Source organism: Furipterus horrens, unplaced genomic scaffold (assembly GCF_987537825.1).
Source record: "Furipterus horrens unplaced genomic scaffold, mFurHor1.1.pri manual_scaffold_12, whole genome shotgun sequence".
NCBI classification, from domain to species: Eukaryota; Metazoa; Chordata; class Mammalia; order Chiroptera; family Furipteridae; genus Furipterus; species Furipterus horrens.
The window spans coordinates 98,933,746-98,959,094 of record NW_028327182.1 but is presented as its reverse complement, the minus strand read 5'-3'; the positions used below and the strand labels follow the sequence as shown (position 1 = coordinate 98,959,094).

General features: G+C 53.2%; 1 protein-coding gene across 2 annotated transcripts; it reads right to left on the bottom strand.

The window, feature by feature from the left end:
- Positions 1-974: 974 nt before the first annotated feature.
- On the bottom strand, positions 975-18,364 carry ERICH1 (glutamate rich 1). Of its 2 annotated transcripts, XM_090258118.1 has the most exons (6): positions 18,206-18,364; positions 12,309-12,440; positions 8,260-8,397; positions 3,338-3,766; positions 1,831-2,022; positions 975-1,257 (listed from the first exon to the last, which is right to left on the bottom strand). In XM_090258118.1, exons 1-6 carry the CDS (start codon positions 18,225-18,227, stop codon positions 1,184-1,186), a joined length of 987 nt encoding a protein of 328 aa, XP_090114244.1. In that variant the 5' UTR covers positions 18,228-18,364; the 3' UTR covers positions 975-1,183. The 2 variants fall into 2 exon arrangements, with proteins under 2 accessions (XP_090114244.1, XP_090114245.1); XM_090258119.1 differs by lacking the exon at positions 8,260-8,397 and having other exon boundaries at positions 18,206-18,363.
- Between the last annotated feature and the right edge of the window lie 6,985 nt (positions 18,365-25,349).

Genomic DNA, 25,349 nt, shown 5'->3' with positions numbered 1-25,349 from the left:
CTGACCCGAGCCCTGCTGACTCACCTCCGCGGAGGAGCCGCTAAGAACATCCCCGAAAAGACTGCTGTGGTCTGGAGGTGAGATTTTAGTTGCAGAACCATCGCTGAGTGTGTGCCGGCAATCAGTCCCCTGGCACATGCCCTGAATAGGTCTCAGTTCACACATCTTGGAAAAGTATTTTCTACAATAATTTCCACGAAACGCCACCTCTAGTCAGGGCAGTCTCCCTGTGCAAAGGTGGCTGGTCCGAGGGCACAAATGTGCCCGGCAGAACTGCAGGCTGAGGACTGGGGCGTCAGACAATTCAGGAGAGCTTGCCTGTCGCCCTGGACCTCAGGGGCACCTCCAGCGAGTGGCCTGTGGCTGCCGCAGACGCAGGGGGTGGCCCAGCAGAAGGGCCACATCCCAGCACCCGCCCAACTGTAGTTCTGACCCTAATTAGTATCAAGTTCAAGCTTGGTTCACACTGGCTTTTCTTATTCCTTCTCAGTGACATTTACCTTTGCTCCCTGACCTGCCATGTGTGTTTTGATGTGTCATTGGTGTGTCACTGGTATGCATGGTGACTCCCGGCACTGGCCGTCCCCAGGGTCACGGCCCCATCCCCACTGCCTCCAACACACGCACTTCGTGCAAGGTCTGATGAGAACCGTACTCACAGAACTGAAGTGGGCACCCTGCCCACCGCCGGCTGCTCTGTGACGAGGGCACAGCGTCCTCGATGTCCTTCTCCCGGTGGCACAGAGGGAAAAGAAAACCGGACTCAGACTCCGTAAACCACAGCATCTTCACACCCATAAGCGCTCTCAAAACAGACTTTCAGACACAAGGTGGCTCAGAACTTTATAAAAATATGTAACAGCTTAAATTATACAGTTTATTCAATGTGACATTTTCAGTCTTTATAGGAATTAAGAGAAACAGAATCACTAGGTAGTAATTCAAGGCATCAGCAACTTCTAAAAAGTGAAAACTATCCATCTTGTCCCGGTTTATCACGTGACGTCTCAGACTCTGCCCGTGCGCAGGAGCAGGCGTCGATGGCAGAGCAGCGGCGTCCTCCGCTCGCTGTCGGGGACAGGAAGGAAGTTTGGGAAAGGCCATCTTCTCCGGGAGAAGCCGGGTCCCCTCTGCCGCTCACGGTCCCCGTGACCACGGCTCTCCTCAGGCAGAGGCTCTGACTTCACTCCCACTTCCTCTCAGGAAGCACATGTGTGGCCCAGTAATTAAAGAGCTCCGAGACCACTCTGGCCTGGTCTGCAGAGCAAAACAAAACAAACAAGAAAAACTGTAAATCATTACGTTGTGGATATCAGCCTTTGTGCCCCAAGCCCACTCTGAAACAAGAGTAAAATGCAGCTTTGGAGTGAACACGCTACTGGTGGGGACCTCCACACGTGGGTCAGACGTCACGCCACAACACAGCACAAGGACAGACCGGCTCCCTGTTGCGTCCCCACTGGGCACGAGCCCTGCAGGTTTGCAGAGGCAGCACAACAGGACGCGTTTAGCGTCTGAGCGCGAAGCAAACCATACACGCTGAACGCACACGTCAGAGATGGACAACCTAGAAGGGAGGGGGCGAAGGCCCAACTCCAGACCTGGCGTCGGGACCAGGGAGCCTTCAAGCTTCCTGGACAGCAAGGCCACCACCAATTTCCCTTTCAAAGAATGACAACTGGCCCTGGGAGGTGGCAGCTCCAAGTCTAGAGAATCGGATGTATAGGCGTTTCTGTACACCTTCCATGACCTGCTTTACCCAGGATACTCCTCCCGGCCCGACGACTGCGGTGGCAGAGCAGCCCCGGCCGTGTAGCAGGCGGCTCGCACCTGGTGGCAGGGTGCAGTGCTCCGTGAACACCTGCAGGGCGTGCTGCAGCCTCTCGGGGTCCTGCAGGAGCAGCAGTGCCTTCATGTGCTCCAGGGCCAGCAGGTCTGAGGGGGACACACTGCGGGCCTCCAGGCACTTGAACAGCTCCTCGGTAGCTCCCAGGAAGGCTGGGTCTGGATCCTGGGAGACACCTGAACAAAGACAGGACCGTGTTTATTTTTGTTCCTGTAGACTGAAGACCAGCCTGGTGGCCCCCCGCACGCAATGTCTGGGAAGTAAAAAGCCTCCACGACAGGCAATCAGAGCACAACTCTGCTCGTGAACGGCCGGAAACCTGGCATCTGCTCACATGACTGGACGTCCTGGGCGGATACACAGGACAAGGACACTGAGCTCTGCAGACTGGGGCCAGGCCTCTCTCAGCAGCAGGGAAGCCAGGGACACGCGGCTCCTGCTGCTGCTGCTGTGAGGACAGCGTCCCTTTCTGTGTCGCTGTCCACAGTCCTGCAGGGAGGGGCGCGTTCGCTGCACGAATCCTGCTTGGACTTGTCCGATCTCTGCTTCTACAGCCTTCACCACTGCAAGTCTCACTTCTTCAAGTGTCCTCGCCTGCGGGCCTGCTCCTTCCACCCCCCTCCACTTCCCGTGTTCCCACCTTCGTCCTGTCCTGCTGGCGGCCCAAGCGCACAGAGCTGTGCCCACTGGCCTTCCCCGCCCTGCCCGGTGCCCACTGCCGGGGCTGCCCCGCGCCTCTGCGGCCAGGTGGCAGAGCGAGCTCCGGCTCACCTCCTGGCTTCCCTGCTTCTTGGCCGGTCCCCTCGGGAGTCTTCTCTCGGAGCCCCAAGGTGCCCGTGGTGTCACTGACATGCTGTGCATGCTCTCCCTTTGTGACTAGAAAGTGCTGACAGAAGTGCCAGGAGGGAAAGCGGATGACAGACCTGTTGACAACGGCGCTTCCGTCACTTTCAGTCGATTCCTCACCTCCCACACCGTCACGTGGCCTGTCTCCTGATCCGGCCACTCAACCCGCCAGCACCAGCCTCCCCTGACCCTCAGCTGTGAGCTCCGGTCCCAAAGAACGTCAGGAACTGTCGCTGTTAGGGTGTCTGCTTCCATCTCATCTCAGAGGCGCGCCCGGGAGGTCGGTCAAGGCCTCCCGGACAGGGGGTGCGAGACTCCAGACTCCGGCAGAGCTGCCAGTCGGCGTTTATCTTTCTTAAGAGACATGGCTGATGCCAGCGCGCCCCGCGGGCGACGCCAAGGCAGGTGACGGGCGGGCTCGGAGCTGGGACGCGGCGTGGCCTCGGTGCTGCCCTGAGCTCAGCGCTGCTCAGGCCTTGGTGAGAAGTTAAACACTCTTGACTTCTGCCTCAAAGCTAATGGTTTATTTTGAATATGCAATACTTTAATGTTCTGTATTTAAACATCTAAATATTACACTATATTTGCTTCTTTTTCCAAATAAGTAGATGCTGTTATTCAAAAGAAAACCAGGAAAAAACATACCGTCATAAAAGTACATCTCCTGTGTTGACTTCAAAAACTCGAGGATACCATCCGCCTTCTCCCCGGAGCCGCTGCCACCGTCGTCCTGGGCGTCCTCACCGTCCTCGCCGCGCCCCCCGTCACCCTCGCTCGCGTCGCTCTGCTCGCAGCCGCCCTCGCTGGGCTCGTACAGGAAGCTGACGCCCGCGGCCCTCGGCAGTAAGCCGGCTGCTTTCTTCCTTTTCGCTTGTTGTTTCTTCTTCAGTTTCCTCCTCTTATTTTTGCTGATCGCAGGGCCGTCTGTGTGCCGGGGCTGCAGTTCTTCTGGCAAGAGAGTCTGCTGGTTCTTTAATCCTGCCTGTTCTGCGTGGCTGTTGTTGGGGTGCTGACATTTTTTCTTTGATTTACGCTTTCTAATTCTCCTCGTTGGTTGATCATGAGGATCCTGACCTATAAAAACAAAATTGCAAATAGAACGATTTTCTGTATAATGGAACCATAACGAACATATCAGCTTAAATGTATTTTTCCATTAGGATCTTGTAATTTCAGTAGAAAAGGGATTTAAAATATTTAAAAGATACATAGTGATTCTCAACTGTATCTCAACTAATTTCATTACCAAGGATTCTGAGACTTACAATAAAGTTAATTAAAAGCTTACTTGTTTGTAAAAAAAAAAAAAAGGCACGTATAGATTGTGAACCCCAAGATAAAAAGACACCTACTAAGAAGAGCCCCTGATGGCCAACTGAGCTTAAATTAAAAAAACAAACCAACCCAACCCACCCCCCCAAAACACCAAACGGAGCCGAGCAGCCCCCCCGCACGGGGACCTGCCACACAAACGGCGCCGCCGGCAGCACCCGCACGGGCCCCTGCCTGCGCTGCGCGGCCGCCCCTGAGCAGCCCTTATAAAGGGGCCCGGACGCTCATCTCAACCAGTAGGACCGGCCCTTTCCCCGCCCAATCGGAGCGGCTCTGTTCTGGCCACTCGGAACAGTGCCCTTCGGACCAACCAAACGGCAAGAATTCACAGTCCTCACTTGCACGACGATGGACCGATCAGGGACCAGGGGCGGGGACGTCCGTCCATATAAGTCAGCTTCCCGGGGCTCTGGGAGCTCAGCGACCTTCGCTATGGGAAGCCTTCCTCCTGGCGGAGCTGCAGCAAGCGAGGCGGTCGTCGCAGCAGACCTGCGTGCGGGGGAGGGGCCGGGCCGCACCCCCGCGGAGCTGTCTGCACGGAGTCGCTTCCTTCCTCACTGCACCCCAAACCGAGGGTTTCCGTCAGCGTTGAATGAGGAGCCCGTGGTCATCAGTACGGCTGTTACAATCATGGCGCACAGTAGGGGTTGTTGCAGTTTTGCTGGGAGTAAAATTTCCTTTCTATGGCCGCCCACACAATCAACTGATGACGGGAACAGCAGCATGAGATGTCACCCTGAGCCTCAGTTTCTTCATCTGCTGGGGGACAGGATGCAGACTCCGTAACTATCAGCCTGGGGGAGGTTCAAGTCTTCAGCAGCCTATTAGGAGCCTGGACACCTCAGTCCACACCTGGTGACTCAGTGTGACTCAAGGCTGGCTCCCTGTCCTCCCTGCCCCCCCAACAACTGTTGCCTGGCATAGCCACCACCCTTGAAAGCAAAGCAGAGGCCTGGAGGTCCCCAAGGCCCCACCCTCTGCTCAGGCCACACACTGAGGGCCCGCCCAGTGGCTCCGAATTCTGTCATTAGGTTCTGGCCCTGCTGAGAGGAAAGTCATCACACGAGAGCTCGCAGACTGCACTGCTCCCATTTCCATGCAGAGTTTGGTGGCCTCATCTCCTCAGACAGGAGTGACGCACATGAACCAAGCGCAGCCCGGAGGGCTACTCGGCCGAGACGTCTTAGAGGAAATAGCACAGCTCCATGGACTCATCTCTGAAATCTTCAGTGCGTTACTGCTGCGTGTTGTTGGATGACCCTGGCCCCTCGGACACAAAGCTCTTTTCTGGTAAAGTGCCTGAGTGCAAAACCTTCTGCGACTCCTCATCTGCAGTTTGGTCCAGACCCCCAAGCCCAGAGCACAGGAAGCAGCCGCCTCCACGCCGCGCCATCCAGGCCACCACTCCAGCGTCCAGAACCTCACGTCCTCCCGGCCTGTCACCTGCTTCAGACCCGAGTGTGAGAAAAGCTGCAGAACATTTATATTGGGGAACTAGAGGTCTATTTATAATCTGAGGAGCTGCCATCCCCAAAACATACCTTTCCTTTCACACATGCTAATTTTAAAAATAACCACCGTTTGTCAAAATTCTCTCCACCGCTGTTTGGCACCTACGTCCTGATGAAGTGTTGTAGTGGAAACGCACCAAAATAGCCCGTCTCCAGCTCGTCCCAGCCCTCGCAACTGCACCGCATCACGTGGAAGCAAGCTAAGTGTTTTAAAGGAACAAGAGTTTTATTCTAGACTCATGCTAAGGCCACAAACACGAGATGATCATCCTCAGTATCCATGAGCTCCAGTGCTCAATGACAGGAAGTAACATATTTAACCTTGACCTAAACCATGTATACGCAGGTCAGTTGTTAAATTATAGTATCAGATGCTTTAGATTACTTTTAGTAGTCTATTGTTTGCCTAAAATTCAGGACAGTTTGTACTAACACATACTGATTCCATGCATTTAACAAGGTAAGACCTGCAGCCTCAGACACGCACCCAGAGAAAGTCATCGACAGGAGCATGTCCGTCCAGGCCCCGGGACAGCCAGCGCGGAGCCAGGCCTGACGCAGGACTGCTGGGATGGGGTGTGGCCAGTGGGGAGCCAGGTCTGGGAGGAGGGATGTTTGGTTTTTTGGCCTCAAAGATGAACCCCAGACTCAGATGCCCAGGGGTGGGAGGCAGCCAGGCTGGGTAGGTGCTGAGGACAGACCCTTCTCACCGGGAGGCTCCGGCGACAGTGGCCTCTAGGGCTGCGACGCCTTACCAAGTACAGAGCAAGGAGAATCTGCTTTTAAAACATGGACCCTCTCTTTTCTCTATGTTGAGAAGTAACGTCCAGAAAGCACGAGGAGATGTGACTCTGACAGCTGGACATGCTGATGTTGGTCCCGTCGCTTTGCATCAGTTCCAGGACACAATTCAGGTTTTAAATCCAGAAACACTGAATGAATATACAGGGTGGGCAAAAGTAGGTCTACAGTTGTGAGTATGCGAAACTCGGACTTTATTCTTACGTTATTGTTTATTATCGTATCGTTTCAATAGGAACAACGGTAGATCTGCGTTTGCCCGCCCTGTGTGGAACCTTAGTGTTGTCAAGAGGGGGCATGGTTTTGAGCCTAGATGCCTGGGAAGCAGAGCTGTCACCTGCTGCTGGACTGAACACCCGCCTGTGAGCAGGCAGCGAGTGTGAGGGGGGAAAGCAATGAGATGTAAATGACCCACTGAATATGTCAATAAGCGAACTACCCCTTACCGAAAGGTGCATAAAAAAGGTGCCTGCAGAAGTGTCGGGGGCTATTCCTACGGGCCCACGAGGAGGACTGGGAATCACCCTCCCCTATTCCCTTGCTCCTATGGGCCCTGAGGACCGGGAGCTACCCCCACTCCCTTCGCCTCCGTTTCCCTTGCTCCTAGGGGCTGCTGAGTCAGTCCCGGGAATTGCCTTTCCCCTTAACCCCGTCCCCCCTTCCTTTCTTCCCTCAATAAACCAGTTATCTGTTCCCACAGCAGTCTCTGGGCGATTTCTCAGAGCAGGACTACCCTGACACTTATAACTTATAAAAATGTATAGTCAAAGTTATAGAAGTTCCCACTAACTCTGCCAGGTTACCATGGCAATTTAAATGGAATGAATCCTAATTATTCAATTCCCCCTTTCGTTATTTTTTAGAGGAATCACCCTGCTCTAACACACTGTCAGAGCAGAGCCGGAGGAGGCGGGACTGGGGCCCACGAGACAGGAAAGCACCCACTGTTTCCAAGACATACATTTGTCCACTTGGCACTGTCATCGCCCCACTTCCTATGAGGACAACACTCTAGTTTGGTCCCCACAGAACAGGCTGGTACGTGGCAGCTGGTCTCGGGACAGACGGACAGGTGGACGTCCTCTCAGCAGCGGCCCTCGCAGAGCTGCCCAGCGTCCTCAGCAGAGCCAAGTGCGCAGCACGTGCAGGAGCCTGGCCACTTTTATTTCACAGGCTGAGGACATAGTGAAGCAGGCTAACCAACGGAATTCACTGTCACAAAACCAGTTTGATTGTGTGATTTAACCTAGTTACCTGATAATTATGTTCTACAGATTCCAGCATTACTCCGTGGAATCCCATTTTGGGTTTTACAGTTTCTGATCCTTTAATTAGGAAGTCAGGAAGATCAACGTGTTAGAAAACCACATTTTTTAAATATTCAAATTAATTAAAGTTTAGAGTATAAAGTCTCTCCATTTATACTTGGTAAAAATCACCTGGGTAAAATTTTATTTGAAAATTCATATCCCTCTAAAGGAAATTTTGAAATAATGAATTTAAAGACAATCACTAGCCTCTCGCATTTCAAGGCAGAAACTTAACATGCAACCGAAGCACCAGATGGTCAACAACAAAGCAAATAAAATAATTTCATTTTTCTGCCGAAGAGATGCAAATTGAGTTATTTCCATGACTATAAAATTGATATACTATTCCAGAATTTTTGAACACATTGAAAAATCAAGGAAGAAGTCCTACCAAACCAAGACGAGTATTACTGACGTCCGACGCATTCACGGCCAGCCGTCCCCCGCGTCAGCAGCTGCAGACGAAACCTCACTCCAGCTCCCAGTCTCCCCGCACCCCGGGTTGAAGGACCGCCAACACCCCAGCCGGCCGTGCCGCTGCGCAGGGACATGCGCCCCTCCAGCTGTGACCCCGGACAAGCGAACGTCCCAAACTGGAGACGCGCTCGCTTACCTGCCACGTCCTCGCAGCTGCTGGAGGCGCTCTCCGAGTCGTCGTCGCGGAGCGGCCCCGGCGGGGCGGGCACGTAGCCCGGGGGAGGCAGAGCCGCCGTGTAGAGCCGGGCGCCGGGCGGGGCCGCGGAGCCGCCACCTGCAGGAGAAAACGGCCCGACGGGCAGCGGTCAGCGCCGCGCTGTCCTGCAGACACTGAGCGGCAACCAGTCTGGGGACCTGACATCAGTCAACTCACGACACTCAGCCACGCTGCCAGAGAGCAGGTCAGCCACACACGCAGCCAGGAAACAAGAATGATCTATGACTACTTAAATTCACATTAAGTTACTTATTATGTAAACTTCCAGGTTTTTATAACGTCATATCAAACATAAGTAATTAATGAGCAGGAAGCAGAAAATAAAAGGACACCACAAACACACCCATCCTTATCACCACGGGAATGTGAACATTGTGGTGGCACAACCTTTGTCGGCCTGTGTGCTAACAACACATACGCGCGCACACGTAAATGTCTTAATGGGATCATACTCACAGTTTATTATAAAACATTTATATAGCATACATTTATATATCATACATAACATTCAAAAGTGAATGTTATGGTTAAATAACATATTAAGATATATTTAAATAGTCATCTTTGTTTTAATCCTCACCCAAGGGTATGTTTATTGATTTTAGAGAGAGGAAGGGAGGGGGAGACAGAGAAAGAAACATCAATGTGAGAGAAGAACTTAGATCAGCTGCCGCCCGTCCGCACCCTGACCAGGAACTGAACTACAGGATGACGCTCCAACCAACCGAGCCACCCAGCCAGGGCCACAGTCTTTTAATGGCTACATAAGAATCCATGCATTTGGCAAATAATGATTTAACCACTGTCCTTGAATTTGCACAGGGAGGTCAACTCTGAATCTCCACGTGAGAAACAGCCGCTGCGCCCGCCGTGCTGCAGGCAGCGCTGTACACTTGCCCCTCGGCGCCGTCCGCTCCGCTCCTGGGAACGGACTGCTGGGCGGAAGGGTGGGCCCTTTCCTGGCTTTTCTGGCACATCAACACCAGGCAGAATCTATCCTTTCAATCCTCATATTCACTCAAAAACGGCAAAGCAAACCTTGTATGTGACAAACACAAGCACTGAACAAAGTCCCCAATTCCTGTGCAGACATTTGGTTTCAAGACATTTAAATATCAAAACCTTGAAACGTTTTCAAATCCTTCTGCCATCGGCGGACTGCACTTGCGCCACGGGACAGCCGCAGGGCTGAGTCCAGCACAGGGAACACTAATAGTGTCCTGACTGTGGGTGGGAGCAAGCAGTACTGGGGGCACCGACAGAGCATTTTATGGAGTGTGACTGTCTAACCTGAAGCAAATACAAAATAGCACGGAATGTCAGCTGTAACTGAAACACTAAATAGATTTCACTTTTTGAAGCTAAGATGCTGGAGGACTGGTTCTCGACTTCGTCTGATCCACCCCAGGTGGCTAATTATAGTCTCCCTGCTGGAGTGGGGAGGGCGGGGGATGGAGACAGGCACCACGGAGACCTCCCCTGCGGGGGAGCATCAACGCGTGATCATTTTTCATGGAATATGTTTGGAAGCTTTTATTAAGATTAATCCTTCTTGATAAGAAAGCTACACGGAACTGAGACATGTCGTGTTTCCTTAGCTCTCAGGACAACTTCAGGACCAGCGCAAAGGCAGCAGAGACGAGTCTCGTGGCAAAGAAAAGCTCACACTGTCATCTGCTGGGAAAACAGCGACACCTGTTAGGAAGCCACACGCTGACTTCTGAGGCTATGACAGTCTCATCTTCATGCAGATGTCAAGTGAAGGCATGAGGATGTCCCCTGGGGCCCCAGTGTGCTCTGTGAAGCAGTGTCCTCCCGGTTGTAGGTGTCTAATGCCTCCTGCGCTTTGCTGTGATGACAGCTCCCCTCTCAGAGGCAGGTGCTTGTTCACAGCTCCGGTGGGAAGCAAGGAAAGGACTCACGAGATGCGACGGAGCAGTGGCAGCCGAATGCACCATGGCCAACAGTTTCTATTTGCCTGTTTATTGTGATTTCCTTGTCTTGCTTTTAGCCCAGGTATTTCTTTTTTTAGCTGCAAATAAAATTATGTTTTTCCTTCAAAATTTCCCAGGCATGTTGTTCTTTCATGATGAAAAACACCACAAACTAGGAGTAGAAGGGAAGTTTAATGTAACAAGGGCACGCATGAAAGCCCACAGCTGGCGCCACACTCAGCAGACAAATGCTGGACGCTTCCCCTAGATGGGCAATGAGAGCAGATGCTGACTGGTCACACTGGAAGTTCTAGCTGGGGCAATCTGTCAAGAAAAGGAAGGCATAAAAGCTACCCTGATCAGACAGGAAGAAGTAAAACATCTCTGCTCACAGGTGACATAATCTCATGTACAGAAAACCCTGAAGAATCCACAGAAAACTAGTTAGAACTAATGTTAGGCAAAGTTGCAGGACACAGATCAATAAACAGAAATCTGTATTCCGATATTTCAGACACCATCACCTAATCCAAGGTCAAAGAGTTTCCTACATTATCAATGAGCGTTCTGGACACACACACACACACACAAAACTGATGCCATTTACAACAGCATCAAATAGAAGAAAACACTTTGGAATAAACTTTTAGTGTAAAACTGACAACCTCAAAACCATAGAACATTATTGAAAGAAATTACATGTGACAATAAATGGAAAGATATCCCCACCTCATGGAGGGAAAACAATAGTGTTCAGACGGCAACACTCCCCAGTGTTCTGCAGATTCAATGCAGGTCACGTAAAAATTTCAACTGTTTTTATTTGCTTGTTCATTTGTTTTGCAGAAATGGACAACCTGGTCTTAGAACTCACGTGTAATCGCATGGGACCCAGAAGAGCCAAAATAACCTGGAAAAAAGAGCCAAGGGGGAAGACTCCCTCTCCTGACTTCACAACTCACTACAAAGCTGCTGCAATCAGAACGCGCGGCCGGAGGACAGACGCACAGGTCAGTGGCTGGGATAGGGTCCAGAAGCGAACCCACACATCCATGGCCAAAGGATCTTCCTCTTTTACCAGCTTTAGTGAGATCCCAGTTCCATGCATGAAGGTTGCCCACTTAAAGCGTGTAACTCACAGCTGCCTAGTGTGTCCACAGAGCTGTGCAGACAGTACCAGCCTCAGTGCTGACACACAGTCCATGGTCCTTGTCACTGTGGTCATTCCACGCTGAGACACGCATCAGCAGCTGCAGCGCAGGACATGGCAGAGCCTGCCATCCACACATCCACACGGCTGGTTTTCATCTTTTGTCCACCATGCATGATGCTGCTGGAAACACGTGTGCAGAAGTTTCTGTAGACCCTGTCCTACTGTTGAGACACCGAGGAGCGGAACTGTGGAGTCACATGGAAATTGAAACTGTCCTCTGAGGAACTGCCAGGTGTCTCCCGCCACGGCTGTGCTGGTTCCCATCTCCCCGCACCCTCACCAGCGCCTGTGACCACCGCTCATTCTGCTCACAGCCCTGCGGCCTGCATGAAGCGGCCAGCTGGTGTTTGACAAGGGTGCCGACATTCACACACCGCAGCCTCTCAGAGGCAGGGACTTCAGGAAGGAGGCGGGACACCCAGGAACAAGACTCCCGGCACCCCTCCGGGCCAACATTGCCGAGGCCTCTCTCCTTGGGGTGCAGACGCAGTCCCCCCTGCCCCCGATGCCCTCTTCTCACAGGACATCAGTCCTACTGGATTTGGACCCACCCTGATGGCCTTGGTCACCTTCACCTCCTCGATAAGCCGTCTCCACACACAGGCACATCCAGAGGCTCTGGGGCCAGGGCTGTGACATTGAATCCTGGATGTCACACTTCAGCCCCAAACAGGCATGTTCTCTGGAAAGTACGAGTCCAGCTAACAGCAGTGTTTACCTCTAAGTCCAGTGCTCCTGCTTTACCCGACCCAACTGTGGACCCACAAGGCTGCAATGGGACCGGCTGTGCCGTGGTGCCTCCCGTGACCCACGGCCCTTACCTGCCACCGGCGGGACGTGCCCGCGCCGCACTTTCTCGGGAGGGGTTTCGGGGGCTGCAGGCGGTGGTGCCCTCTTTTCCTGGCCACGTGCATTGGGAGGAAAAAGTCTCTTCAGCACTTTTTCAACAAACACTGAGATTCAACCAATTGGCAAAAAAAAAAAAGAGAGAGAGAAGGAATTAATTACTTTAGGCAGTTTTATTTAAATTGCATATAGTTTATTTAAAACAAAGACATATTCCAATATTAACACCAGAAAGCAAAGCAACTGTCCTGATAGGACCCAACGCTGTCCCCAGAGGTCCCCTGGCTGCCTCCCTGGGACCGGGGCTGGGGCACCCAGTTGCATGCAGGGGTGAAGCCAGCCTGGGAGCCGGACAGCCAGCTGACCCACGGTCTCGGGGAGGTTCCAGTCCTGGAGAGCCGTTTCTGACCAGCCCAAACTCTCCCCACCGGTTCTGCAAGCAGAGAGCTCTCCCGGGCCCTCGTCCCTGGGTGGGGCTCCCAACTGTGCTGTTCCTGTCTCTGGCTGGTGGGACCCCAGGTTCTGGGGCTCCCCGTCGGGGAAAGGGCGGAGCTGGGGTGCAGAACATGGTTCAGTAAACACCACCACCAGGCCAGGGTCAGGAATACCTTTACGACAGGACATACAGCTCCCAAGACACAAGGCTGGTCACTCACTGCTCCCACCACTCTCCTAGGGTCACTGACAGAAACCTAGGCTGGGTCTCAGCTGCTCCTATCCCAGGGGACAGCCCTGACAACGTCCCAGAGACTCTTGGGTCAGACGGCACCAGTTATAGCAGGTCTGCCACTCCGGGCCCCAGCCTGGCAGGCCTCCTAGGCAGACAGGGGCCGCAACCCGGACAGCGCACAGACAGACCACCGGCGCTCAGGGCCGGCAGGGCGCGCCTGGCACCTGGGCTCTCCCAGAGGTGCACATGTGCACCGCACCTCCAACCGCCTGAGCTCTGACCCCTGGTTCCAATGGCAGACACACCAGGTCCTGCAGCACCTGGTGTTCCCCCTGAACCTGCCTGACATACCCCACATGAGCCTGTGCCAGTCTCCCTGTTTCCCCAGTCAGGGCACCTCCAGCTCTGGCCCTGCTCCTGCCCCCATGTTCCAGCCATGTCCCCATGCTCATCCCCTGCTCCATGCTGGCCTCCTTCAGGGCGGGTCCCCCACCCTTAGTAGCCTGCCCCTTGGGGAGCACACGGCCATTCAGGCACCAGGAGCAGTGACAGGCTCACCGTGCAGTTATTTTGCTGATAAACGTGCCGGCCACTTTCAGCTGCCACAGCTTGAAGCACAAAGTCTTTTTAAAAAGAGTATGATTTTCCCCTGGCCAGTGTGGCTCAGCTGGTTGGGTGTTGTGCTTGCAAAGCCAGAGGCTGCAGTTCGATTCTCGGTCAGGGCACATGTCTGGTTACGGGTTTGGTCCCGGTTGGGGATGCGCAAAAGGCAACCACACAGTGCTGTTTCTCTCCCTTTCTCCCTCCCTTCCCCTCTCTCTAAAAATAAATTAAAAAAAATAAACTCTTAGAAAGAATCAGTTTTAAGAGAGCAATGTGTAACAAGCAAAATTAAATGATCAATAATTACTTCCTCCCAACAGATATGCTGGAAAACTCATTTGTGAATTTCACTGTATGCTATATTTGAGACCACACAGTGGATGTAAGATGGGGAATGAGAATTTGGGGAATGCTCAGCACTTGGACTTTACCCCTGAACAGCTGTCCCCGGAAACAAGCCGGCAGTGCAAACACCTTCATGTTCCTAAGGGGCCATGTGCCACGGGTGCAGTCACACAGAAGCTCCCGTCACTAAAAGGACTACGTAGTGCCAACAGGAATAATCAGCTACTTTAGCACAAAAAATTCTATGCATGGCCACTCAATTCCCTGCTGCCACCTGCAGCCTCCAGAGTTATGAGCAAACCGAGCAACCTGTCTACGGCCAGACGGTTTCCTATAAACACGGACTTAATTCTGTAAACAAATAGGTGCCCAACGAGGCAAAGGTGCTCAGTGGTCACGGTAACAGCAGAACAGAAAAGAAAGCTAGTTTTTTCATTTTATCCCTTTAACGAGGTACAGTATTGAACGCTGGCCTGTCACATAGGACTAAAGGCAGAAGTTAATAGCACTGCACTCGCCCCTGAAAATGGAGTTCAGAATAGCACCTAATTCAGTAATGATAGCTTCTTAATGGGTTTCATAATGGAATTATAAATGAAAAAATAATTAGCTAAGATTTAAGCAACAGCTGGCCAACTTTCTGAAATATTCATTAAGAGAAAAATAGTACTCGAATGGGACCTAATTAAAATCCTAACCCCCAGCCGGTCTGATGTGGTAGAAATACACTCATGCTTATTTTCTCCCCAAACTTTAACATAAAAAAAGATACTCTGAACTTTGTCCAAAAAATCGCCTTGTAGGTTTCTTTAGCAGCACTTCCTGTGTCATGAACTAGTCACACATACACAGATGCACACATGTACTCAGGCACACAAACAGAGACACAGACACATATCCCAGACACACGTGCACATGCAGATGCGCCGAGCCCCCTGTTCCGCCGCCACTGCTCCGGGAACGCAAGCGCCGAAGGCCAGCCACGAGAGCCCACGGTAGGGGCGTGCCATGCTGGCCTCCAGGCCCTCCCTAAGACACTGGGTCAAGGACAGCGGGTGGCCAGCTGGCACGGAGGCCCACGACAGTCTGAGCTCACCCGAGGGTGCCAGGAAGACGAGCGGGCTCAGCTGCCTGGCTCCTGCGAGGGGCCCCGGGAAGGCCCGGCCTGGCCACCGGCAGGAACAAATTACTGGAAGGCAGGCGGCCCGTGTGCACGCAGCACATCTTCTCCTGCACCTGTGCCTGCTGCACACGGGTCAGGGTGGTCTCCCTCTCCTTAGTCTGTGGTGACAGAGCGGTGTCATGCAATCCTTGCAACCATGAGGCTGGTCACTGTCTCCCTCCTGGTGAGAAATCTTACCCTGAAGAAGTCATGTGATGGGCCCGAAGGTGGGGTGTGCTGGGCTGGAACGGACACCTGTGCCCCTCTCTGCCACCAGTGCCCCGGCAGCGGAGGAGCTGGAGTGGTGACGGGTGATGGCAGCAGCCACGTGCCCTCAGGTGTGCAGTGAGCGACGGCCCCAGGGGCCCACAGGAGCAGAGTTTCTTCCTGCTGGTCCAGACCCTGGGCCACGGGGGGGCCCCCTGCTCTCCCAGGTGCTCCTGGACTCAAGTCCTGCCCTGTCTTGTGAGTGTCCTCGAGTGGCTTCTGAGACGAGTGAGCAGCTGGACACACAGCCTCAGGAGCAGGGAGCCACCTGTCACAGAGTCCCCTAACTGCACACTCGCCCCAGGGTCACCACAGTGTGAGGACGGAGGCCAGGGGGTCTCTGCATTCACGTGGCAGTCTGCGCTCCCATCCCTTCCAGCCCAGCTCCTGTGAGCCGGCTGGGCTCCGTGTTCCCAGCAGAGGGCTCTCCAGGGGTCTTGCCAACAGAGCAGACCTGCAACACTAACAGTTTCCACTCACCGCCGAGGCTTTCAAGACTTAGTAACCCACCCTCCCAAACACAATGTTCTCAGACCCCCGGACTCCCCTTCAGACTCCCAACAGAAACAGCATCCAGGGAAGGCACTTCCTGACCGAGAAAACAAGGGAAGGTTTCGTTCCTTTTATTTCAGTGGTTGGCAAAGGTGTTGGAAAGTAGCCCAGGTGTGTTCCAGGTGACACAGTCATTTCCGGCACAGGACAGGGCACGGGGGTTGAAACAAGGATGGAGTGAGAGGAACAGGGAAACCTGGTGTCAAGTGGAGGGAACCCCATCACAACGCAGGAGAGCAGAAGGGTGTGCATCAGACGGCACGAAGACCCCCGTGGCAGCCTGTCCATCTGTTGAGAGTCAGGGAGACACGCAGGTGAGGGTCACTGACATCTGCTATGTCCATCCTGGGGCCTGACACCTGACTGGGTAAACAAAAGCCAGGCCTCGGTGACACTCGGAGTGGCAGGGACGCACCTACACGGTGTTTCTCTAAGAAGGAAGCCACTATGGTAGGAACCATATTTACTTTTCCCCATATTCTGCTTGCTGACAAATGAGTTTCCTTTCCTTATTTTAAGCAAATGCTTATTAATTATAGTTGCCACTGCCTTTTCATTTCAAAGGGCAAAAACACAACGCTCTGTTTTAAATGCAGAGGAGAAAAATATCATGGCCTGAACTATTCCAAGTAACGTGAGAAACATACCTGAAACCATAAAGCTAGAAGAAAACACAGAGAAAAAGCTCCTTGACATTCGTCTTGCCAGTAAGTTTTTGGATTTGACACCTAAGGCACAACCAACAAAAGCCAGAATAACCCAGTGGGACCACATGAAACTAAAAAGCTCCTGCACAGCAAAGGAAACCAGCCTCAAGGCGAAAAGGCAGCCTCTCCAAAGGAGAAAACATCTGCAAACCATATATCTCATAAGGGGTTAACATCCAAAATGTCTAGTGAATTCATACAACATAATAGCAAAAAAAAAAAAAAAAAAAAAAAAAAATGGATAGAGAATCTGAATAGACATTTTCCCACAGACGACGCACAGTTCATGAAAGATGCTCACCGCCACTCCTCAGCGGGAAATGCAAATCTAAATCACAACGAGACGTCCCCTTGCACCGATGGGAGCAGCTGTCACGACAAAGCCAAGAAACAAGGCTGGCGAGGGCGGTGTAGCCACTGTGGAAAACAGTACCGTTTCCTCCAAATATCAGAAGGAGAACTGCCTTATGGCCCGGGAATCGCATTTCTGGGTATGCATCTGAATGAAAAACGCTAACATGAAAGCACACCCGCATCCCCACGGTCACTGCAGCCACGTCAGGGGAGCCGTGTCCGTGTCATCGACGGATAAATGGATGGAGAAATCGTGGTGCGCGCAGATGATGGAATATTACTTGGCCACGAAAAAGGAAGTCTTACCATCTGAGACCTAGAGGGTATTGTGCTGAAGGAAACAAGCCAGAGAACGACAAATACCACGTGATCTCACTTACATGCGGAATCTGAAAACAAAACTAAACGGCAAAAAACTAAACCGATCGAGACACAGAGCAGACTGGTGTTCGGGAGGCGCCCGGTGGGGGTGGGCGGAACAGGCGCGGGGACCACAGGGCACACCCCCGACACACAATGAGTCCGTCCCGGATAGCGACGCCGGGCTGCGGAGAGAGCAGGACTCGCCGGCGTCCTCACGGGGCGGGAACACTTTGGGACGGTATCAGGTAACCGGCTGCAGCACCCACACGGGTGACGTCATTCTGGGCTGTGACGTCAGGCCCACCTCGGCAGAGCCGGCAGCAAACACGGGCTTCCCTCTGCACCCCACGGCTCTGGTGGGGGGCGGGTAGTAACGAGCCCCAGGCAGCACCCCAGTTCCCTGCGCCTGCGTTCAGTGTGAAGGCGCCTCCAGGTTAACGGATGACACGCGGAGCGACTGCCTTCGGTTCCGGTTACAAACGCTGTCGTTTAGCAAACACCAGTGAGCGCCCCGCAGCGTCCGCGGCTGCAGGTCAATAGTGTCCCCTCCGCATACGGAGAAGGGCCCCGCGGCGCGGAGGCTGCGGCTGTTCTGCTGAAGGGGAGGCCGGGCAGGCACCCGCTGCAGGTCCTCGGTCCGCGGTCGGCAGCGTCTGCAGAGCCCGCATCGCCTCCGGAGGGGACTCGCCGGGCCGGGGGCCCCCCGCGGGCTCCGGAGGTACCTGGCGACCAGAGACGCCCTCGCCCTGCCAGAGGCTCGGTGTCGGGCCGGCGACTTGCGCCGAGAGCTGTGTCTGAGCGGGCGGCCCCCTGGCTCCCCGCTCCCCGCACCCCCGCACCCCCGCCTACCGTGCTTCCGCGCCGCCGCCATACGGGACGCACGACCCCCGACCCCCGCGAGTGCCCAGTTCCGCTCTCCGCTTCCGCATCCGCCCCTGTAGACCCGCCCCAACAGAAGGCGTGCCCAATCCGGACCCAGGGTCTCTGCTCCTGACGCCCATCAGTCGCGCTCCGGTCTCGGATTGGCTCTTGCGGGATGTGTGGGCGTGGCCCCGAGAGCCTTTGCTCCGCAGGGCCCGAGGGAAGCGATTGACCCCCTGCTGCGGAGGGCTCGGGGGCAGGAGGGCTCCTCGGAGCGCCGGCTGCGCGAGTGGGTCGGGGTCGGGCGCCCCTGGGCTGATGCGCCCCGGCCTGGGCTCCCGTGTGTCCCCTCCCCGCGCTTGCCTCTGGGGAGACGCAGTTGTGAGCGCCTGTGTCTGGATGCTGGGGGCGTCCGCGCAGGGAGACGGGCGCTCGGGGGCGGGGCCCAGTGGCGCGACGGGGTGCGCGGGACGCCTCCGAGGGGACTTGGGGCCGGGCCCGAAGCAGGGTGCAGCGAGGGACCCCAGACCCCTGGCTGACGGCGTCCGGGGCCGGAGCGAGTGGGGCGCGGGGACGGGCCAGGGGACGATGACGGACGAGGGCGGGCGGGCGGCGGACAGCGTTGGGGCCGGAGTCCGCGGGCGGCGCATCAGCTCGACGTTCCCCGGTGCGCGAGGGGGAAATCGGGGCTGGCTTCGGACCGAGCGGAGTTTCCTGACGGGCGAGAGCAGGTGCTGGTGGCGGGCGCGCGGGGGCCCGCTGGGTCCGAGGCGGCAAGCAAGGCCCCGGCGGCGGGCCCCAGGCCGTGCGCGCGGAGGCCGTCGGATTCCGGATGTATCCGAAGACGACCGTGCGGGCTGCGGCAGAGGGACGTGCGTCGTGGCCCCAGGGCTGTCGTCTGGGGACGGGAGGGCTGCTGCTTCACCGAGGACGGCCCGGGAGGACCGTCGCCGGGGGCGGTGCGCTGCGTCGGGCGTGTTGCCTGTGCGGCGCCCTAGACGTCGGTCAAACAGTTGGGTCCGACCCGGGGTCCGGAGGGAGGGCGAGGACGCAGACAGAAGAGCACCTTCCGCGCTGTGGGAAGGGCGGAGTGTGGACGGAGGAGGGTCCAGGGGCTGAGCTTTGAGGGGCTCGAGCTTCCGGGAAGGGGGTGGCGGGGACGTCCCAGCTGCAGCAGCGAGAGGGGGCGGGCGCCAGCGAGCTGTCCTGAAGCCGAACCCTCGGAGTCCTCCTGTGTCTCTAGGGGTGTTGACGGGTTATGGTGAGGAGGGATCGCAGACGACTGGACTTGTCAGGGGCCGGTTAGTAGCGACCTTGGCTTTGTTGGCGGGAGGGAGGCAGCAGCTTGACGGGAATTCATCAGAACCACAAGAGAGAACATTAGGACAATGGATGTAGATCGCCCTTTATTGGGACCAGGAAGTTGGGCAGTAGCTGGAGAGTTTTGAGAGACAGAACACTCACCACATACACTCATATAACCAAGAGAATATCTTTAAAAAAAAGAAAACACACCACACACACAGCCTATTTATATGCTTAAGTACCTGAACAAGTTGAGACTGAAAAATGAGTAATGGAACGCAAACAACACGAGTAAAAAATGGTCCAAACACAGAGATGATGTACATACAGGTGGTTAATAAGCACATGAAAGGATGCTCCACATCATGTGTCGTGAGCAAATGCAAATGCAAATCACACTGAGACCCTACACACCTGCCGGGTGACCAAAGTCCAGAGCACTGACACCCAGTGCTGGGAGGACACACTGCTGGGGGGGGGGGGCGCAGATGGGCAGCCACTTAGGAAGACATCTGGGTGATTTCTTACAAAATGAAACCTATTCTCGCCACGCAACCCAGCAATTACACTCCTTGGTATTTACCCAAATGAGGTGAAAACTTATGTCCACAGAAAAGCCTGCACGTGGTGTTAATAGCAGCTTTATTCATGATTGCCTGAACTTGAAAGCAAATGAGATGCCCTTCAGTAGGTGATGGATACACTGTGGGACAACCAGACATTGGAATATTGTTCAGCTGTAAAGAAATGAGCTCTCAAGTCATGAAAAGACGTGGAGGAACCTTAAATGCATATTGGTAAGTGAAAGAAACCAGTCTGAAAAGGCTGCACACTGTGATTCCAACTCTATGACATTCTGGAAAAGACAAAATTATAGAGGCAGTGACAGGTCAGTGGCTGCCAGGGGTTGGGGGGAGGGATGGACAGGCAGTGCCCAGATGATTCAGGGCAGTGAAGCTCCTCTGGGAGATGCTGTGATGATGGACACATGTCATCATACATGTGTCCAAACCCACAGAATGTGCAGCACCCAGAGTGACCCTGGTGTCAGCTGGACTCTGGTGATGATCACGTGTCAGTGCAGGTTTGTCAGTTGTGACAAATGTCCCATCTGATGGGGGATGTTGACAGTGGGAAGTCTGTGTGTTTTGGGGGGGAGGGGTATATGGGAAATCTGTGTGCCTTCCTCAGTTTTGCTGGGAACCTAAACTGCTCTATAATCAAAAGTATTTTAAAAAGTGAGTGGTGCAGAAGAGGGGGATCCCTGCTGGATAATGTCTCTGCTCAGGCTGTGTGTGAACCTGCTGTTCTCTCCTTCCAGACGCCCGCCAGCCTTCACGTGTACTCTGGGCTTTCAGACCTGACAACAGGCTCTTCCTGGAAAGCACCTGGCTTCCTCCAGCCCCGTTTCTTTAATCTCTTTCATAACCAAACTTCCCCCAAGAGTTGGTGACAAAGTCAGTCTCCACTTTGTCATCTTCAGTCAACGCTGCTGCCCAGTTGTACCCTGCACCCACCATGCTATACCTGCTCCTGCTGATGTCCTCGTCCCAGTGCATGTCCCAGCCAGCACTCAGGCACCACCCTGTGGTCCCCCAGAAGCACTATTCACCCAAGTGCAGAGCACTTGGACCTGGACCTCTGCACACTGCTCCCTGCCTCTTCCCCCACAACCTCTCCAGAAAAATAACACCCGGTGTATTCTACCTGCAACATGCTCTGCTCCCGCCGTGGAGTTCATGCCTTTGCGGTCACCACCCCAGGAGCTCCCCAGGCCGCACCTGTGTGCTCACTCCCAGCCGCCCCCATCTCTCCTCAGAGCAGCCACAGCGATCTGCTAGAGCTCTGGTTGCCACTCAAAAGCTTGGTTGCCATTGCAGTCACGTTTACAAGCTAAAGAAAAATCACGTGATCATATCAGTAGATGCAGAAAAAGCATCTGATGTAATTCAACAAAATCCAAAGTTCAGATAAAAACATCCACCAACTAGGAAGGTGGGAACTTCTTCAACCTGATAAAGACCACCTACAAAAACGCTGCAGCCAACATCATCCTTACTGATGAGAGACTGAAGCTTCCTTCCGGCCATCACGGCACCTCCCGCCGCTCCTTTCCCACATCAGACTGGATGTCTTAGCTAATGCCATATAACCAGAAAAAGAAGTAGAAGGCATACAGGTTGGAAAGGGAGAAACAAAACTGCCTTTGTCCACAAATGACATCACTATCTATGCAGAACTTCTTATTTCCCTGCTCAAAATCCTACATCACATTTCAATGTGTCTGGGGTATAATGCAGAGCCCTTCCATGCCCTTGAAGCGCCCTGACATGCCTGCAGACCTGTCAGTGCTACTCCCCTTGCTCACGTTTTCCTGGTTCCTCCAACTCTTCACCAAACCTTCCGTACCCCCAAATCTTCAGCCTGATCTGCTCAGCACCGCCCCTGCCTCACTCTTTGCTTGCCTGGATCCCAGTCCTGCTCTGGCAGAAGTGGCCATCTGATGTCATTCTGGCCCCCTTACCATCTCCGTGGGCACCGCAAACCCTGCTGGTCGGCCAGAGGAAACTGGAGTGGGGGAGTGGGGACGCAACCGCCCGTCACTGGGGGATGGTCAACAGACAAGAAACGTCGCCCCTCCAACCTTCAGAGTGCGTTCTCTGCCATTCCTTCTGGGAGGCCCGGCCTGTCTGAGCGCCTATCATCCACAGGGGGGAGCAGCTTGACAATGCATCCAGCATCATTGCCTCCCTCCAGGTTCCTGGATCAACTTCCCAAACACACTGCCTGCCCCCAAATCCACACCTCAGAACCTGCTTGTGGAAGAACCTGGAGGAAGATGCAGACTTGACTGAATGGTGACTTCCTCAAAGAGTTGTTTCCTGAAGCCACAAGCTGTACTGGTCGCCCTTGTAACATCCTCCAATAACACCCTATTTCTTTTCTTCGCCGAAGCAGTTATAATTTGTAATTATATTATATGTTACTCTGTTATTTTGAAAGACTCTCTCCCTAGACAAAAGGCTCCAAGGGCTGGTGGCTGGTTTCTTGTGCTCACACGTGGAGAGCACGTGGTAGGCACCCAGCACATTTTTGTAATTTGTGTGGTACTGTGGCATGAATGGATAAATACATGGAGCTCAAAAAGATGGAAGAAGAAGAACACATTTGGAGAGGAGGAAAGTAAAGGGGAAGTACATTTTAAAATAAAAAAGTTGGTCTGGAGTCTGGATTTCAGAGTGCAGTCTGGCACACACAATCCACTGGTCTCTGACCATGGAGACAGGTCTGCAGGACACTCGGAACGCAAAAGGGTTCCACTGGGGCAAGTTCTCCACTTCATCCTGTGTCCACTGGCCTCAGCACTTAGAATCTTTCTGAGGAAATAAACCGAAACTTAGTGATACGAGTGACTGATTAGATGGAGAAATGTTGTGGACTCACTCTTTTTTTTTTTTTTTTAGTATATTTTATTGATTATGTTGTTACAGTTGTCCCAATATTTTTCCCTTTGTTCCCCTCTGCCCAGTACCCCTTTTCCCTCCAGCAATCCCACCACCCTTAGTTCATGTCCATGGGTTGTGCATATAAGTTCTTTGGCTTCACCCTTTCCTATATTATTCTTAACTTCCTCCTGTCTATTTTGTACCAACCAGTTATGCTGCTTAATCCCTGCACCATTTCCCCATTTCTCCCCCTCCCCCTTCCAGCCGATAACCTCCCAAATGATCCCCACACTTATGATTCTGTTCCTATTCTGGTTTGATTAGTTGGATTTTGTTTTTATTTTTTAGATTGGGTTGTTGATAGTTGTGAGTTTGTTGTCATTTTAATGTTCATAATCTTGATCTTCTTTTTCTTAAGTAAGTCCCTTTGACATTTCATACAATAATTGCTTGGTGATGATAAACTCTTTTAGCTTTACCTTGTCTGGGGAGCACTTTTTCTGCCCTTCCATTCTAAATGGTAGCTTTGCTGGATAGGGTAAGCTTGGTTGTAGGTCCCTGCTTTTCATCACCTTGAATACTTCTTGCCAGTCCCTTCTTGTCTGCAGAGTTTCTTTTGAGAAATCAGCTGATAGTCTTATAGGCACCCCTTTGTAGGTAACTCTCTGCTTTTCTCTTGCTGCTTTTAAGATTCTCTCTTTATCTTGAACCGTTGGGATTCTAATTGTGATGTGTCTTGGTGTGGTCCTTTTTGGATATAAGTTTTTTGGGACTCTCTCTGCTTCCCAGACTTCTATGTCTATTTCCTTCACCAAATTTGGGGAGTTTTCCTTTATTATTTTTTCACATAAGCTTTCAATTTGTTGCTCTTCCTTCTCCTTATGGCACCCCTATGGTTTGGATGTTGGGACGTTTAAAGTTGTCCCAGAGATTCCTAAGCCTCTCCTCACTTTTTTCAATTCTTGTTTCCTCATTCTGTACTGGTTGACTGTTTTTTCTCCCTTATGTTACGAATCTTTGATTTGAACTCCAGTTTCCTTTCCTTCACCACTGGCTTTGTGTGGATTTTCCTTCATTTCATTTAGCATAGCCTTCACTTCCCTTATGCGTTTACTGTACTTAAGCATATCTGTTAAGCCTGTGAGCATCTTTATCACCAGTGTTTTGAACTCTGCATCTGTTAGGTTGGCTATCTCCTCATCATTACGTTCTCTCACTGGAACCTTGATCCGTTCCCTCTTTTGGGCCATACTTCCCTGTCTCCTCACCTTGACAGGCTCCTCTGTGTGTTTGCTTCTGTATCTTAGGTAGAGCTGTCACACCTGTTACGTTGTTAAAGGGCGGAGCTTTAGGGATTCGTCAGTAGAGGGCGACCCGTTTCACCACGTTGTGGCGCTGTGTGTGGGGGAGGGGTCTGAGAGGGAACAATGCCACTTGCTCAGCACTTGCCCCTTTTCCAGGCTCTTCTCCCACCTCCGTATGGGACTGGCACCCCTCTAGCTGTTGCCCTGGCCATCTGGGTCTGTGGACATTCTAGAACCGTGGGGGCACTTTAAACAAGCGTACTCTGCTGAGAGACTGGAAGTTTCTTCCTCCGCCCCAACCCCCACTGGTTTGCACAGTCAGAAGCAATGAGGCTTGATTTTCCCCAGGGTTGGAACTGTGAGCTGTGTGGTCTGGTCTGGTGCTGGGAGTGTTCCCCAGGTGTCCCTCCCTACTTCTTAAAACGTGTGACTGTGCTTTCCTGCCACTGCTGCTGCCACCACACTGCATCCTCTACGCCCTGGCTCTGCCCCTTCTACAGGTCTGAGTGAGTATTTCTTCTTTATATCTTTGTTTGTTGGGCTTCCATGCAGCTCGATTTTCTGGAGCTTCTGGTTGTCTCTAGTTTTGAGGTAGTTGTCGGCTCACTCTTTTGATGAAAGATGTGGAACTTCAGAAAAGATTGCTGTGCTCCATCCCAAGTAGTTTGATCCCCTGATTCTCTTTTCCTCTTGGAACCCCTATCCATTTCCCTGAAAAACGTCATCCTGGTATTTTTCATTAGCTTTTGCGTCTCTTGCCTCATTTAAACCTCTCCGCAGCCCACTTAGAGGCGTGGAAAAGCCCTTTACTGCAGACCATTGAAAGCAGTCGAGCGGCCCAAGGTCAGTCCCTGCACCACTGAGCGGCAGGAACACAGTTCCGCTCAGCGCGGCTGCCTCTGGGGCCACAGGATTTCCCTACCCGCCTGGCTCCCGATTTTGGAAGGACATCCCAGCAAATTTAGTCACAGGCCATCAAACATGGCCAATGTCGCTGTCGTTTCCAGATCGCTGCAGGTTGTCAACACAACCTCAATGAATTAATCCCCCTTCCCGGTCCCTGGCTGTGTCCAAGCT